The sequence below is a fragment of the Acanthochromis polyacanthus genome, chromosome 1 (assembly GCF_021347895.1).
Source record: "Acanthochromis polyacanthus isolate Apoly-LR-REF ecotype Palm Island chromosome 1, KAUST_Apoly_ChrSc, whole genome shotgun sequence".
Classification (NCBI taxonomy): domain Eukaryota; kingdom Metazoa; phylum Chordata; class Actinopteri; family Pomacentridae; genus Acanthochromis; species Acanthochromis polyacanthus.
This window is the reverse complement of record NC_067113.1, coordinates 40,038,946-40,055,748: the sequence shown is the minus strand read 5'-3', so window position 1 is coordinate 40,055,748 and position 16,803 is coordinate 40,038,946. Positions and strand designations below refer to the sequence as shown.

General features: G+C 38.2%; 1 protein-coding gene across 2 annotated transcripts in view; it reads right to left on the bottom strand.

Annotated features, from left to right (window-relative positions):
* The window catches only part of creb3l2 (cAMP responsive element binding protein 3-like 2), a 46,822-nt gene that overhangs the window by 9,351 nt on the left and 20,668 nt on the right, over nucleotides 1–16,803 (bottom strand). Inside the window, exons 2-8 of one of the 2 annotated variants that reach the window (XM_022209739.2) lie at nucleotides 5,884–6,127; nucleotides 4,895–5,085; nucleotides 4,737–4,815; nucleotides 3,558–3,760; nucleotides 2,251–2,397; nucleotides 2,062–2,120; nucleotides 768–836 (exon numbers count right to left, since the gene is read on the bottom strand). In XM_022209739.2, the coding sequence (XP_022065431.2) occupies nucleotides 768–836; nucleotides 2,062–2,120; nucleotides 2,251–2,397; nucleotides 3,558–3,760; nucleotides 4,737–4,815; nucleotides 4,895–5,085; nucleotides 5,884–6,127 (992 nt within the window). Of the gene's footprint in view, nucleotides 1–767; nucleotides 837–2,061; nucleotides 2,121–2,250; nucleotides 2,398–3,557; nucleotides 3,761–4,736; nucleotides 4,816–4,894; nucleotides 5,089–5,883; nucleotides 6,128–16,803 lie in introns of both variants that reach the window. The other variant, XM_022209738.2, reaches the window with a different exon arrangement.

Here is a 16,803-nt window from a genome sequence, read left to right as displayed (position 1 = left end):
AAAAAGAGAGAAAAATGACAAAAATGAGACACAAAATGACAAAAACAAGACAAAAAATGACAAATGAGACAATCATGGCAAAAATGAGATACAAAATGACAAAAATGAGACACAAAATGACAAAAATGAGACAAAATGACAAAAACAAAACATAAAATGAAAAAATGGGACACAAAATGACAAAAACGAGAAAAAAATGACAAAAATGAGACACAAAATGACAAAAACGAGAGAAAAATGACAAAAATGAGACACAAAATGACAAAAACGAGACAAAAAATGACAAATGAGACAATCATGGCAAAAATGAGATACAAAATGACAAAAATGAGACACAAAATGACAAAAATGAGACACAAAATGACAAAAACAAAACATATAATGAAAAAAAATGGGACACAAAATGACAAAAACGAGAGAAAAATGACAAAAATGTGACATAAAATGACAAAAATGGGACACAAAATGAAAAAAACAAGTTCATGATATTTTGTAAAAAGATAATTAATTAAATGTGAACATTGCCAGAATGCACTTTTTTTGCACTAAAACAAAGGAAACCTGGGCTAAAGTGCCAAAAGTGCTCCCAAAAATGAACCACTTTCATCTTTATTTTAGATCTGAAAACACAAAGAGCTCCACTGTGAATTAAACCAATCAAATCTCATTAAGTGTGTGTGTGTGTGTGTGTGTGTGTGTGTGTGTGTGTGTGTGTGTGTGTGTGTGTGTGTGTGTGTGTGTGTGTGTGTGTGTGTGTGTTTTCCTACTTGTTGGTGCACTCCAGCGTCTCCACTTTCCTGCGTAGTTCGCTGTTTTCATTGGAGCAGGTCTCCACCCTGTGGACAAACAGCAGTACTGCAGGTCAGTGTTTATTTTCTGTAACGCCTCAGTGATGCTTTCTGCAGCAGAATAACGTTGCTTCATGGTTAATTTGACATTTTATACAGAAAGCCCTGTAATGTAATACCTGCCAGATAATATACGTTTATATTAAGACTACAAAATGCATTAGAAATAGAGAATAAAGCTGGTTGATGTTAAAAACATTTAATAATTTCATTTCATATGGAAAAAATAACCTACCGCACATAAATTTAAAAAATACACAATAATTAAAAAAAAAAAAAAAAAAACAGTTTCAAATGTAAGAAATGTGAATTTCTATGGGTTTTGAGTCATTTAGTACAAATTTGGAATCATTTTCGGGCAAATTTCGAGTCACTTTGGACATCTTTTGAGACGTTTTAAAAATTTTTTTTTTACAATTCTTAGTAATTTAGGACACGTTTCAAGTTATTTTGGATATTTTTTAGTCATTCTAGATATGTTTTCGAGCAACTTTAGACAAGTGTCAAACCATCTATTACTGTATATTGAGTTTTTTTCCTTAAATACACAAAATTAAAAATGGAACCATTTTAAATGTAAGAAATGTGAATTTCTAAGGGTCATTTAGGTCATGGTTCAAGTTATTTGGGACAGCTTTTTAGCCATTTTGGTAAATTTTGAGTCATTTTTACAATTTCTGATTATTTCAGCACAAGTTTGGAATAATTTGGAGCAAATTTTGAGCCATAGTCAGAATTTATGAGTAGTTTAGGACAAGTTTGGAATCAGTTTGGATGTCTTTTGAGACTTTTTCCCCCTTTTGTTTACAATTTTTAGTAATTCTTAGTCGTTTCAAGTTATTTGGGGTATTTTTAAGGAATTTTAGACGTGTTTTCGAATAACTTTGGGCCAGTTTCAAGCCATCTGGGACATTTTCTGAGTCATTTTGACAGAGTTTAGGTCTGAATGATTGGTTTCATGTAGCATTTCAAGTTTACTGTGAACAGATTTGTGTTTCCCACCATTTAATCTGCTGCTTTCATTCTGCACAACCTGATAAAGCAGCGATTCAGTGTCGCTATCTCTGGTTGGAGATTAGATTATCAAAACAGGAGATGATAAAGAAGAGCTAAAAGCATCACAGCTCAGAGGTTAGAGACTCCGTTTATTAAAAGGCAGGTTTTTTAATTTTATCCAGAAGCCCGTTAAAGGAGGAGAGGAAGGAGGACCTACTTCTTCTCCAGAGCATCCATGTACTCCTTCTTCTTCCTGCGACTCTCCTGAGCTGAAATCTGAGAAAATGAAGGAGAGAGAATTAAAAAAGAAATGTTTTGCTTCATCTTCTTGGAAGAATATTGCACCCCCTGATTTAAACTGTCCACTGAGACGACACATTTGCGCGTGATTCAGGTAACTGCTCACCTTGTTTTTGATCTTCCTGCGGATCTTCTTCAGCGCCTTCTCCTCGGCTTTGGTCAGCGGTAGTTTGGTGGGAACCGGATAGCCTTCGGCCACCAGCGTCCGACGCTCCTCCTCCGTCAGCATCAGCGGTCCTGAACCCTGCAGCTTCTACAGCGACAAAACAGGAAATCAGCTTTTCTTTAGCGGCTACAGGACAGAAAATAAAAGTCAGAAAAGGTTCATTACTGGCAGTTATTTTGGGGAAGAAGGAGGTAGGATGTCTCAAGATTCTTCTCGATTTGTCTGGAAGTTCAGAAGAAAGTTACAGTGGTGGGAGGTTGTTAGGAAAATGAATACTCAGAGTCGTGTCTCAAGGCAAAAGAAAGTTTTAGTTGCGGCAAAAATCAACATGAACAGAACTCAGTCTGAACAAGTGACTGATAACATGTGGAAACAGCTTAGTTTTTATACAGACAAACTCCTTTTGTCATTTTTGTCTCTTTGTTGTCATTTCGTGTCTCATTTTTGTCATAATGTGTCTCATTTTTGTCATAATGTGTCTCATTTTTGTCATTTTATGTCTCGTTTTTGTCGTTTTGTTGCTCATTTTTGTCATTTTTTGTCTTGTTTTTTCACTTTATGGCTCAATTTTGTCATTGTGTCTCATTTTTTAATTTTTGTCTCATTTTTGTCATTTTGTGTCTCATTTTTGTCATTTCATGTCTCGTTTTGTCATTTCATGTCTCGTTTTGTCATTTCATGTCTCGTTTTGTCATTTCATGTCTCATTTTGTCATTTCATGTCTCATTTTGTCATTTCATGTCTCATTTTGTCATTACATGTCTCGTCTTTGTCATTTCGTGTCTCGATTTTGTCATTTTCTGTCTTGTTTTTTTCACTTTATGGCTCGATTTTGTCATTTTGTGTCTCATTTTTGTCATTTTGTGTCTTATTCTTGTCATTTTGTGTCTCGTTTTTGTCATTTTGTGTCTCATTTTTGTCACTTCATGTCTCGTATTTGTCATTTCACGTCTCGTATTTGTCATTTCGTGTCTCGTCTTTGTCATTTTCTGTCTCGTTTTTGTCATTTTCTGTCTCGTTTTTTCATGTCTCGGTTTCGTCTGATATGTGAAAACAGTTTAGCTTTTATCCAGGCACATAAACTAGTTCCATTTCCATGAGCTGCAGGACGTGTTTTTTGCTGTCGACCAACTTGTTACATTTTCATGGAAACTGAACTTTATCATAATTTTAACACGACTACTCGACTCTTAATGTCCCATTTTGAGCTGGTTAATAATAAAGTGCAGCGCCGGTTCAGTCCTTACATGCGGGGCGGTGAGCAGGGGGGAGTTGGAGAGGGAGGAGGCGGCTCGGGGCGACACCTTCAGGCCGGCCTGGGATGGAGGAGGGCTGGTGGGGGAGGTGGGGCAGGACAGACCGGGGGTGGCGTGGACGGGGCTCTGGCTGCCCTCCGAGTCGCTGCCGTGGGAACTGGGAGGAGTGGGAGGCATCTGCAGAGCCTCCAGACCTGAAACATGACGGGGAGATGGTTAAAGGACTGGTAGACAGAGGAACAGGAATGACACTTTTAATAATAATAATAATAATAAGTATAAAAGCAGATACTTTAAGATCAAAACATCAGACAAAAGAAGACAAAAAACAACAGAAACAGGACAAAATATTACAAAAATGAGACACAAAATGACAAAAAATGAGACCAACGACTCGAAACAAAACAAAAAAAGAGACAGAAAAATCAGACAAAAAAGTTAGAAAGCGACATAAAAATGGTCAAGCGACACAAATGAAGCCAAAAATGACAAAAACAAGAAACAAAACAACAAAAAATTAGACAAATAGAACAAAACAACACAAAAAATAGATAAAAAATGAGGCAAAAATGTTAAAAAGTGACAAAAAATGGACAATGACCAGACAAGAAATGACACGAATGACAAAAAGGAAACATGAGACAAATGTCAAAAGTCAGACAAAAAACCCCAACAAAAACAAGACAACATATGACAAAAATGAGACAAAAAAAAAACAAAAAAAGAACAATCTAATATTTTACTGTATGATCAAAACAACATATCGTGGTCTAGAAATGATTTTAAATTATAAAAATATACATTTATATGTAAACAATACAAAAAATTGCATATATAGAAATAACAAAAAATAATTTAAAAATTAAAAATGAGCTTATAAATATGTAAATAATAATAATAAAGAAAAATAAAACGGATGTATTTTTTGGAGGGTTTAGTAATAAAATAAATACAGAACAGTTCAGTTGTTTTGCTGCACAAACGACATTTTAAGTGCAGTGAAAAATGAACAAGAACCAAAACAACACACAGGAAGTCGTTCAGGTTCAGACGGCTCCAATCTAAAGTCTGAACCTTGAATCATATAAAACACCTCACAGTGTTTCATCAGACGGCCAGCAGGGGGCCTCACAGCACCAAAAAGCCAGAAGAAGAGGCTTGAACTCTGACCTTTGGGTGACAGGTTGAGGAACTGGTCCACCTCATGAGGCTCCAGTTTAATCTGAGGGACGATGTTCTCCTCTTTGATCTGAAACGGGAACATTAGAACATCAGAGGAAGCAGGCAGAACTCTCAGGGATCGTTTCTTCTCCTCTCCCTCCTCTCACCTTGATGCCTTTGGTCTGGTTACTGCCCACTGTGGTCTGAGCTGGGGAGGCTGTGGGGACCACGGCGGGGCCCTTGGGTGCTTTGGGCCCCTCGCCCAGAGAGAGGGAGAGAGTGGGGAGGAGAGAGGGGGTCTCACAGAGGAGGCCCTCCATGGCTTCCTCCTGCTCCATGGGCCACTCACCATCAGACTCTGCTGCACAGCCACACAGGAAAGGGTTAATATGACAATAATAACAACAATAATAAATAACGGAGGTCCATGGGGTAGATCTCATCCATTATGATCATGTCTACAAATTCCACAATTATTTATAATGGAAACGATCATTTATTAGTAAAAAAAATAACTGGATATCACTAAAATGTCAACTAAGTAGTCGTCCCAATTTAATAACAACCACCTTCTAATTAGATAAACAATAATAATTAGTCGTTTTGGTCATTTTGTGTCTCGTTTTTATTATTTTGTCTTGTTTTTGTCATTTTTGTCAATTTGTGTCTTGTTTTTGTCATTTTGCGTCTCGTGTTTGTCATTTTGTGTCTCGATTTGGTCGTTTTGTGTCTCGTATTTGTAATTTTGTGTGTCATTTTTGTTGTTTTGTGTCTCATTTTGTCACTTTGTGTCTCGTTTTTATCATTTTTGTCTCATTTTAGTCATTTCATGTCTCATTTTGTGCCTCGATTTTGTCGTTTCATGTCTCGTTTTTGCTATTTTGTGCCTCCTTTTGTCATTCTATGTCTTGCTTTGTCATTTTGTGTCTTGCTTTGTCATTTTTGCAGAGTTTTTGTCGTTTCGTGTCTCATTTTTGTAATTTTGTGTCTTGGTTTTTAATAAAAAATGACTGGATTTTCATTCATTCAGATGTTTCTCTCAACTATACTGCAGTAAACATTAGTCAGGACCGACCACGGCTCCCAAAAGGAAAACTAACGCTGCTGCTTTTTAATCCTCCTCCAGTCAAACGTGGTTTTCTTCCCGTCTCCTCACCTGCCTCGCTGCCCTGCTCTCCGGTCAGGTGAGACAGTGGAGACTGAGGCCGGCTGTCTCCACACAGAGAGTAGCTGTGTTCGGCCGTGATGTGAGGGGGGAGAGGGGAGGACGGGGACAGGTCTCCCCCGTCCTCCCCCTCCATGGCCTCCACTCCGCCTCTCCCCCCGGACAGGAAGGGGTCGCTGAGCAGCTGGCCCAGCAAAGCATCCTGGGAAAGGTCGTCCAGGAGCTCCGAGAAGTGCTGCAGAGACGAGAGAAAAGCAGACGAGATTTAATATGAAACTTTGAAACAAGACGGTGACAAAACCAAGACATGAAGTGACAAAACAGAGACACGAAGTGATAAAAGCGAGACACAAGACGACATAAACGAGACACAAAATAACAAAAATGAGAAACAAAATGATAAAAGCGAGACACAAAATGAGAGAACCAATTCCCAAAATGACAAAAACGAGAGAAATTAACAAAAACAAGACACAAAATAACAAAAATGAGAAACAAAATGATAAAAGCAAGACACAAAATGACAGAACCAATGTACAAAATGACAAAACCGAGAGACAAAACAACAAAGACGAGAGAAAATGACAAAAATGAGACACAAACGACCACTACGAGACACATGATGACAAAAACAACTGAAAATGACAAAAACGAGACACACAAAGCAACAAAAACAAGACACGAAATAACAAAAATGACACACGAAATAACAAACATGAGGCCCAAAATAACAAAAACGAGACACGAAGTGACAAAACGAGACACAAATCAAGAAAAATGAAACACAAAATGCCAAAGACCCCACCAGACAGGAGGAGACAGACAGATAATTGTATAAATGATTTAAAACCACATCGTTGTCAGTCGGTCTGTAATTACACTTTCTTTATTGGAACCTTCCCTCCAGGAAGAAGCCGGTCTGAAGCTTTAACTTCAGGTTTCACTGCCAGAATCTCCCCCATCATTCATTCTCAGTGTGGCGACACATTTCCAGAACACACAGACGCTAACAGACATCCCTCCTCCTCCTTCATCCCTCCTGCTCCACATTCCTTCCTCCCAGCCAGGTGAGTGTGTTCAGGTGTGTTATGACTAAAGCAAACAGAAGGCAGGAGCTGTACTGATAAAACACTGACACAGATCTGCTAACAGCTGCTCTTCTAAAGTCGTGTCTCCAACAACTCAGCCATTAACCACTGCTTTGTGTTGCACTAAACATCTATTTAATTATTGCTGGGAAACTCTTCAGTCTGCAAAATGCTCATTTTTTAAAACTGTTTTGTGTGTCGTTTTTGTCATTTTAAGTTGTTTTTGTCATCATGTGTCTCGTTGTGGTCGTTTTGTGTCTCATTTTTGTCATTTTCTCTTGTTTTTGTTGTTTTGTCTCTCAGTTTTGTCATTTCCTGTCTCATTTTCCTTGATTTGTGTCTCATTTTTGTCACTTCGTGTCTCGTTTTTGTCAATTCCTGTCTTGTCTTTGTCGTTTTGTGTCTCGCTTTTATCATTTTGTGTCTCGCTTTTATCATTTTGTGTCTCGCTTTTATCATTTTGTGTCTCATTTTTGTTGTTTTGTCCCTCGTTTTTGTCATTTGCCTTTCTTTATGTTGCTTTGTAACTTTTTTGTCTAACTTTTTGTCTCTTTCCTGTTTCGTTTCATGTCGTTTGTCTCATTTTGTGCCATTTTGCGTCTCATTTTTGTAACATTTTGTCTCGTTTTTCGCCCGTTTTTGTCTGACGTTTATCGTTTTGATCATAAAGTAAAATCGTTCAGTTCCAGACGCCTGTGGCTGAATGTTGTGTACGTATGAATTCAGGGATAGATAAAGAGAGAGTGAAATGAAGATGGAGGAAGCGAGGGAACAGGAGGAGGCTGGACGGCTGAATGTCAAACATGTGGCTTCGATTACAGAGAAGACTGGACTCGTAGCGTTTTCTGTCTCACACACACATGCAGCGAAATGACCTGAACACACAACACACTCCTGTCGCTCTGCGCTGCCCTACATGGCCCTCTGTGTGTGTGTGTGAAACGCAAACACTGACAGCCTACCGTGAATCCATTCAAAGGGGGGGAAGACAAATATTTAGCCTCTTATCCACCTCTGGTTTCATCTCTAACTTCCACATGAACCGTCAGCGTGTGCGACTGAAGACAACCCGTGATATCAACGCGTGCTATAAGTGTGCGCACGTCTGTGCATGCAAAAGGAAGCGTGCACGTGCTAAAGCCATCACACCGCGGGCAAACACTGACAACACTTTCTCATCCTGCAGAGTCGCCCAGCAACGCCGTCGGCACGGTTACCCAGAGTCACCTCAGAAACCAAACTGTTTTTTATTCCCTGAGGCCATATTTATCATGTTTATAATGGTAAAATGGCAAAAATCTGACAAAAAAAGACAAAAAACATCAAAGAGATGACAAAATATTACAAAAATCAGATGCAAAATGACAAAAATGAGAAACAAAATGACAAAAAATGAGACAAACGGCTCGAACAAAACAAAAAGAGATAAAAAATTAGACAAAAAGTTACAAAGCGACAAAAAAATGGACAAATGACACAAATGAGACAAATGACAAAATCAAAACACAACATGACAAAAATAAAATAAAAAAACACAAGCAAGACGAGAAGGAAACACAAAACGACCAAAACGAGAAAGAAAACGACAAAAACGTGAGACAAACGACAAAAGTCAGACAAAAAAAAGACAAAAACAAGACAAAATATTAGCAAAATGAGACACAAAACGATAAAAGCGAGAAACGAAATGACAAAAAAATGAGACAAACGACATGAAACAAAAAAGACAAAAAATTAGACAAAAAGTTACAAACGACAAAAAAATGGACAAATGAGACAAAAAATGACAAAATCAAAACACAACATGACAAAAATAAATTAAAAAAACACAAGCAAGACGAGAAGGAAACACAAAACGACAACAACGTGAGACAAACGACAAAAGTCAGACAAAAAAACAACAAAAACAAGACAAAATATTAGAAAAATGAGACACAAAACAACAAAAGTGAGAAACGAAATGACAAAAAATTAGACAAACAAAATGAAACAAAACAAAAAAGAGAAAAAATTAGACAAAGAAGTTACAAAGCGACAAAGAAAATGGACAAATGAGACAAAAACAAGAAAAAAATGACTCAAACGAGACAAAAAATGTCAAAAGTGACAAACAAAACCACAAAAAGTAGACAACACAAGCAAGAAAAAAAGAGACAAATAGTTACAAAGTGACAGAAAATGGATAAATGACACAAGCGAGACAAAAAATTACAAAAGCAAGACACAAAATGATACAAAAAATGAGACACAAAACAACAAAAGCAAGAAACACAGCGACAAAAAACGGACAGACAAAAATGAGACAAAAAGAGACCAAAAATACACAAAACAACGAATAAAACAAAGCATAAAATGACAGAAACAAGACAAAAACACACGCGAGACAAAAAGGAAACACAAAACAACAAAAGCGAGAAACAAACTGACAAAAGTCAGACAAAAAAACAAGACAAAATATTACAAAAACGAGACACAATATGACAAAAGCGAGAAAAATACAAGAAATGAGACAAATGAAGCAAAACAAAACAAAAAAAAAGAAAAATTTAGATAAAAAAGTTACAATGCAACAAAAAAATGGGCAAATGACAATTACACTTTTTTTTAAACAAAGTTGTCTCACAGGGTACATTGGATTCTCTGGAGGGCCGCTTTTGGCCCTCAGGCCGCATGTTTGACACCCCCGCTATAGAGGATAAAGTGGTATATAGAACATGGATGAAATGCATTCATCACTGCAGTAATTATCCAATGGAAGGCTCTTATCTATTGTATTGTGTATTTAACAGGAGTGATGTTCAATAAAATGAACCAATTTGCTTAAAAGTCTCATTTTCTGCTGTTGTCGATGGCAAAGCTGAAAATATGTGATTCTGTACACATCCACCAATCAAACAAGAAGCGATGAAAAGTCCATTCTAGATCTGTTTCCTTTCTGCATCACCTGATCGGCACGCTGAAGAATCACAAAACCCAGCGCTAACCGTAGCACTAAAGACAGAACAGAACATAAAGACTGACAGAAAATAGCCGCTGCTTTCACTGTCAACTGCTTTTAACGCCACACCAAGCTGCTCTGCTTCCACTGCCGTTTGTTTGTCTCTAAGGATTAACCAAAGAAAACTACCAGGCGTGGACCTGGAGCACTTTCTTTAAATGTTCAAGGCGGGGCAACGGCCTTGGCAGAAGATTACGATCTCTGAGAGTCTTTCAAGTCACTTTATAAAGAACAGTGGCAGCTAAACACGATCGAACACCATGATGGTTCACTTTGGTCCATCACAGCGCTAAACGTAGGGCTTTGTAAGGTAAAGGGACGACAGTTTTGGATGTTTTGGTGCATCAATATCCCTATCCATAGCACAGGATATCTGGAGAACTTAGAAGTTCAGCATCGACTGCTTCCACTTCAACTCTCTCAGTGATTGATTATAAGGGTGTGGATGGAAGATCATCACATTACAGCTTTCTTCATACCAAACACTTATTGAAACACAACTAGTTCTTCCTGGCAGATGTGGAGGAGACATGCTGCAGCTCCAACAGGCCGTGAAGTCACAGACGTTGGGCGGATCATGATGGACGACTGAATAGATCTCATACTAACCCTTGTGGATGCAGAAAGCATGAACTGGCCTTAACCCAAACTCATTACAGTGTTCTATCTAATCCTGTGTGCGTGTTCCCTCCATCACGGTGGTGGTTTGGCCTCATTAAAGGCGTGATCCAATCATTAAAGTGACAGCGATCTACGTCTGAATGACAAAACTTGAGAAACCATCAAAAACATCACGATGAAGGAAAAGGGCGTAGCTTTTAGAGAACAGTAATTATACTCATTACGGAGTCGTATTTTTTGGGTTATAGTGTGGTTTATGTGACCTCTGACACCACCCTTTTCCCTCCACTGTGTCACAACGGAGCAGAAAAGATCATCTCTGAAAAAAAATCTGTAAATGAACAAACATTTCTCCAAGCATGAGGACACGGAGGGGAATAAATCCTCGAGCAGGAAATGGGAGCGGTCCAAGTCCGCCTGCATGAAAACAGAACCACACCAAGAGCACATAGCGAGGCTTCGTGGGCTCCCTGTCATTTGGGCAGCAGGAGTGGAGGAGGTGGTGAGGAGCAGGGCAGCAGATCGCTCACCGGCCGGGTGGAGCTCATCACACAACAGAAACCTCTTTGTGTTTGCAGCCCGAGAAAGAGGCGTTATTTAGCCACGGCTGTAACCCGACGCTCTCCAGCTGGGAACCACCGCAAGAGCTGAAGCCTAAATGGGGAAAACGGGGAGTTTAAAGTGGAACTAGATTCAGTAGGTCACTCGCTGTTTCTGGTAACAAAGACGCTATTCTCACACTTTCCTGCGTAACGTTTAGCACACTGCTGAAAGAGCAGATGGTAATCTTTTAATTAAAGCTGATGGAGGAAGAAACGCGGCTCTGATTATCGCCGGAGCTCTGGAGAAACTTTGTGCACTGAAATCCTGCGTCGCCCAAAGAGAGGCGATCCTTCCCAAAGATCAGCTAAACTCTCAGCACATTTCATCGTAATCAAATCAGAGAAACGCTGATGAAAGTAGGTCAGACAGGCCTGTTGAACAACGAGCAGGGAAGTGGTGTAAACTATGGGAAAAATGAGGCAAAGAGGGTAACTTCCAGGCTAGCTAGTTAGAGCTAAATGCTAATGCTAGTCATAGATAGACAGATAGACAGATAGATAGATAGATAGATAGATAGATAGATAGATAGATAGATAGATAGATAGATAGATAGATAGATAGATAGATAGATAGATAGATAGATAGATAGATAGATAGATAGATAGATGAACAAAATGGACAGATGGATGGACGATGATAGAAAGAATTTCCAGAGAGGACATTACCTGCAAATAGTAAACATGTAAAACTATAAATTTAAAATAATTTCTAGAACATGACAAGTTGTTTTGATCAGAAAGTAAAATACTAGATTGTTCTTGTCATTTTGTGTCTCATTTTTGTAATATATTGTATGTTTTTTGTTGCATTTTTGTCTTTTTTGTCTGACTTCTGTCGTTCTTCTCATGTTTTTGTTGTTTTGTTTCTCCTTTTTGTCGTTTTGTGTTTCCTTTTGGCCTCGCTGGTGTTTTTTGCGTCATTTTTCGTCTCTTTCTCGTTTTGTTCTGTGCTGCTTGTCTCATTTTTTGTCGTTTTGTTTCCCAGTTTTGTTGTTTTGTTTCTCATTTTTGTCATTTTGTGTCATTTTTGTAATATTTTGGGTGGTTTTTGTTGATTTTTTGTCTGACTTTTGTCATTTTTCTTATGTTTTTGTCGTTTTGCATTTCGTTTTTGTCTCACTGGTGTTTTTTGTGTCATTTTTCGTCTCTTTCTCGTTTTGTTTCGTGCTGCTTGTCTCATTTTTGTCATTTTGTGTCTCATTTTTGTAATATTTTGTCTTGTGTTTGTTGTTATTTTTACAGTAAAATACTATACCATTCAGTTCCAGATAGCTATGACTAAATGTTGTGTTTCTTTGTAGACACTCTGTGATCTGGAAGTTTTAATGAGGAAATGATAAACTGAGGCTGAAGGTTGCTGAAATTGAATTTATTTTTCTTAACAAATTTCAGTTTGTTCATCATGTTTTGTAAAAAGATAATTAATTGAATATGAATATTTTAGCACTAAAACAGGAAGCATTAGGAGTTGTGGTTATTTACAGGTTATTATGCTGTGATTTTACTGGTCCCTGAACTAAGATGAGTTTGACACCACTGGTTTAAAAGCTAAAAATCTACATTGACTAATGGTTCTGGTTATCAGAGCAGCTCGCCTCCACAGTAAAATCCTGCACAGCTGCGTTGGTCGCTAGTTAGCAGCTAAATGAACGGTGTGAGAGTGGGAGTGAAGGCATGTCCGTCCAGGTCTGTACTTCCTCTGCAGAGAAGGAAATACGTCTGTTTTAACCCTTAAGGGCCACAGCTTTAGGCTTCAGGGGGGAAGCAGAGGAAAGTCTGGTGATGCAACACTTTCCTCCCCTAAAAGCCAAACCAGATGTGGAAAAAATGTCTGAAAGCACAGAGCGAGTCCAGCTGAGAGTGTGTGTTGATGTGTGTGTACCTTGCCCTGGACTCATCTGTGTGTGCTTCTGCTGATGACACATCTTCAGAGATAAACACTCCTGCATGTGGCTTTATATCAGGACAAACTCAGTGACTCATTAGCTTCATTTGTCACAGACGACCAACACGTGTCCGACTATCAGCAGATATTAACACCCGACCTTTTGTTCTGGACTCAACAAGCTATTTTGTCATCAGTAACTGTGAAAATGTATGAATTTATAAATAACCACAACTCCAAATGTTTCCTTTGTTTTAGTGCAAAAAGTACTTTCTGAAAATGTTCATATTCAATTGATCTTTTTACAAAATGTTATAAACAAACTAATATTTGTAAAGAAAAACATGTTCAGTTTCAGCAACATTATGCCTCATTTTTCATTTACACATTACAACTTACAGTGTTCCTACAAAGACAAAACATTTAGTCACAGGTATTTGACAAAAAAAAGGGCAAATATGAAGAAAGAGACAAAAAAACAACAAAAATAAGACACAGTGTTACAAAAATGAGATGCAAAATAATAAAAACAGGACACAAAATGACAAAAAATGAGACAAACAACATGAAACAAAGTAAAAAAAAAAAGAGACCAAAATTGAGACCATTAAGTTACAAAGTGACAAAAAAAATGGACAAATGAAAAAAACGAGACCAAAAATGACAAAATAGTAGACAAGCAACAGAAGCAAGATAAAAAAAGACACAAAATGACAAAAAACAACACACAAAACAACGAATAAAGCGAAACACAAATGATAAAAACCAGAAATAAAACAACCACAGTCAGAAAAAACGAGACAAAAAAAATGACAAAAATAAGACAAAAAAAAAACCAAGCAAGACAAAAAGGAAACAAAATAATAAAAATGGGACACAAAATGACAAAAAAAATGAGACAAATGACATAAAACAAAGTAAAAAAAAAAAGAGACCAAAATTGAGACCATTAAGTTACAAAGTGACAAAAAAAATGGACAAATGAAAAAAACGAGACCAAAAATGACAAAATAGTAGACAAGCAACAGAAGCGAGATTAAAAAAAAGACACAAAATGACAAAAAAACAACACACAAAACAATGAATAAAGTGAAACACAAAATGACAAAAAACAAGCGAGACAAAAAGGAAACACAAAATGATAAAAACCAGAAATAAAACGACCACAGTCAGACAAAAAATGAGACAAAAAATAACAAGCAAAGAAACAAAATGACAAAAAAAATAGACAAACAACACAAGTGAGACAAAAAGGAAACACAAAACAACAAAAGAACAAAACAGACAAAATATTACAAAAATCAGACACAAAACGACAAAAGAACAATCTAGTATTTTACTTTATGATCAAAACAACTTGTCATGGTCTAGAAATTATTTTAAATTTATAGTTTTACTAATTTACAATCTGCAGTTAATGTCTTCTCTGTAATTTTTCCACTTTGATTGGACCCTCTGGAGGACCACTTTTAGCCCACGGGCCTCATGTTGGACACCCCCGGTTTACTGCTTCACTCTCTGCTAGCGTAGCACAAAGCTAGAAAACGTCACTCATTCTTCCCCACCAGCTTCAGGTTCTTGTGAAGTCCAGTCTTTCCACCTGCTGATTTAACTCTCATCATATCGGCCCTCTGGTGAAAATTCCCCAAACAGTAAAGATGCATAAAAGACCCACATTTGCATATCTGAACCTCAGCTAGCTTGATTTTAGCATCATTAGCATTCATGACTGAAACTCCTGCAGCCAAAGAACCCGCTGGAATGCTAACAATGTGTGCAAGCTGTGCTAACACTCTGCAAAAGTGCATCTGCTGAGATTCTTTTAATATCTGCCAGATGCATTGAGCAGAAGTTAGAGCAGACGATAGCGACCCAAAGAGTTCTATATGCCTTCAACTTTTGACCGAAAGGATCTTTAAACACCAGGAGATGGAAAAAAAAGAATTTCTACTCTTGGATTCTGAGAGGTTAGCTTTAGAAAACAGCCAATCATTGAAAAACCTGAAATTTCTTCAGGAAAACATGTTCCGTTTCAATAATATTATACCACAGTGTGGCAGTTACACATCAAACCTTAGAGATCACAGTTTGTCTACAAAGGAACACAACATTTAGTCTCAGGTATCTGAACGGTGTAGTATGTTACTTTAATGACCAAAAAAGACAAAATATTACAAAAATGAGATGCGGAACAACAAAAGCAAGAAACAAACTGACCAAAAATGAGACAAACGACACGAAACAAAATAAGAAAGACTAGACAAAAAAGTTACTAAGCGACAAAAAAATGCGCAAAAATGAGACAAAACGAGACAAAAAATGACAAAAGCGTGAAACAAAAACGACACACAAAACAATGAACAAAGAAAAACACGAGAAGAAAACAAAAAACACAAGTGAGACGAGAAGGAAACACAAAACGACAAAAACATGAGGCAAACGACAAAAGTCAGACAATACAACCCAACAAAAATACTGCAAAAATGGCGAAAGCGAGAAACAAAACGACAAAAAATGAGACCAAAAGTTTGACATAAAAGTTGCAAAGTGACAGAAGTGTTTCAAGAAGCATATTAGAATAAAAATGTACGGGGTTCAAGATTCCTGGCGGTTGGTGCCATGAAGGAAACCAGCTCGAGATGACTGGAAGTCATTCTGAAAGTTTTTCCTGCACAAAGAGACGATGATTTCATTATTCTGCCAATATGTGTTCCCGTTAGAACGAACTGAACTCTACATACAGCCACTGTCAGCAGATGGAGTCCTTCTTCTGTCCACTTCTCGGTAGAACTGCAACTGAATTTCTTTTACTTGCAGACAAAACAAGACATTTGGGGGCTTTATGTTAGGCTTGATGTACGTTTTTCACCATTTTCTGCCATTTTAAAGACCAGACAACTCATCAAAAAGCCAAGAAATCAACCGCAGCAGTTGAAATAATCCTTAGTTGTAGCCCTAGCTGAACTTACATGCTTCGTATGCAGACTGGCATAAGCACAGCCAGTCATGACTTCAACTAAACGTATGTGGAGATTTGTGATTCTAAGCCTGAAGATCAACAGATGATCTTATATCCCTGCGTGTTAGTTCGTCAAACCCAATAGGACCTGCACTGTAACTGAAGCTTGGACGTCTCAGAGTAAAACCACGCATGAGAAAACCCTGATAGCGAACAGGACCATAAATCACAGGAAGAACTTATCGCGTGTCCTGACAGCGCTGGGCTGAGATGTGCCGCTGATACTCCATGAACCAGAGGAACAAGACGAAGGCCAGGCCTCAGAGGGCTCCTGCTGTCTGGGTCTTATCTGTGGAGGCAGCAGGTGGAGATCTGAACACACGTCTGGACCATCTCCAACAGGACGGTCACTTAGAGCACGCTAATAAGCAGCAAAGTTCACATGTTTAGGTCTCCACAGACACACCAACACAAACCGGTCCCGGCCCGTAACGACGTGAAGCTCGGCCAGAATGACCTCGCTGAACAAAAACGTCCTCATTCCAAAGAAGTCTGGAGCCGGTTCCCACAGGGATGAGAGAACAACTCCCTGACCCACATACCTAACATCCATCCCAGCTGGATTTGCCAAAATCAGCCACGATTCCCAGATTCCCCACCAGAAAAAAAGCAGGGCGATAACGGAGGAAGGAAGAGGGCAGCAACAACTCTGAAACTAATGAGTATTTACTATCAAACGTGAGCTTTTTATCCATCAT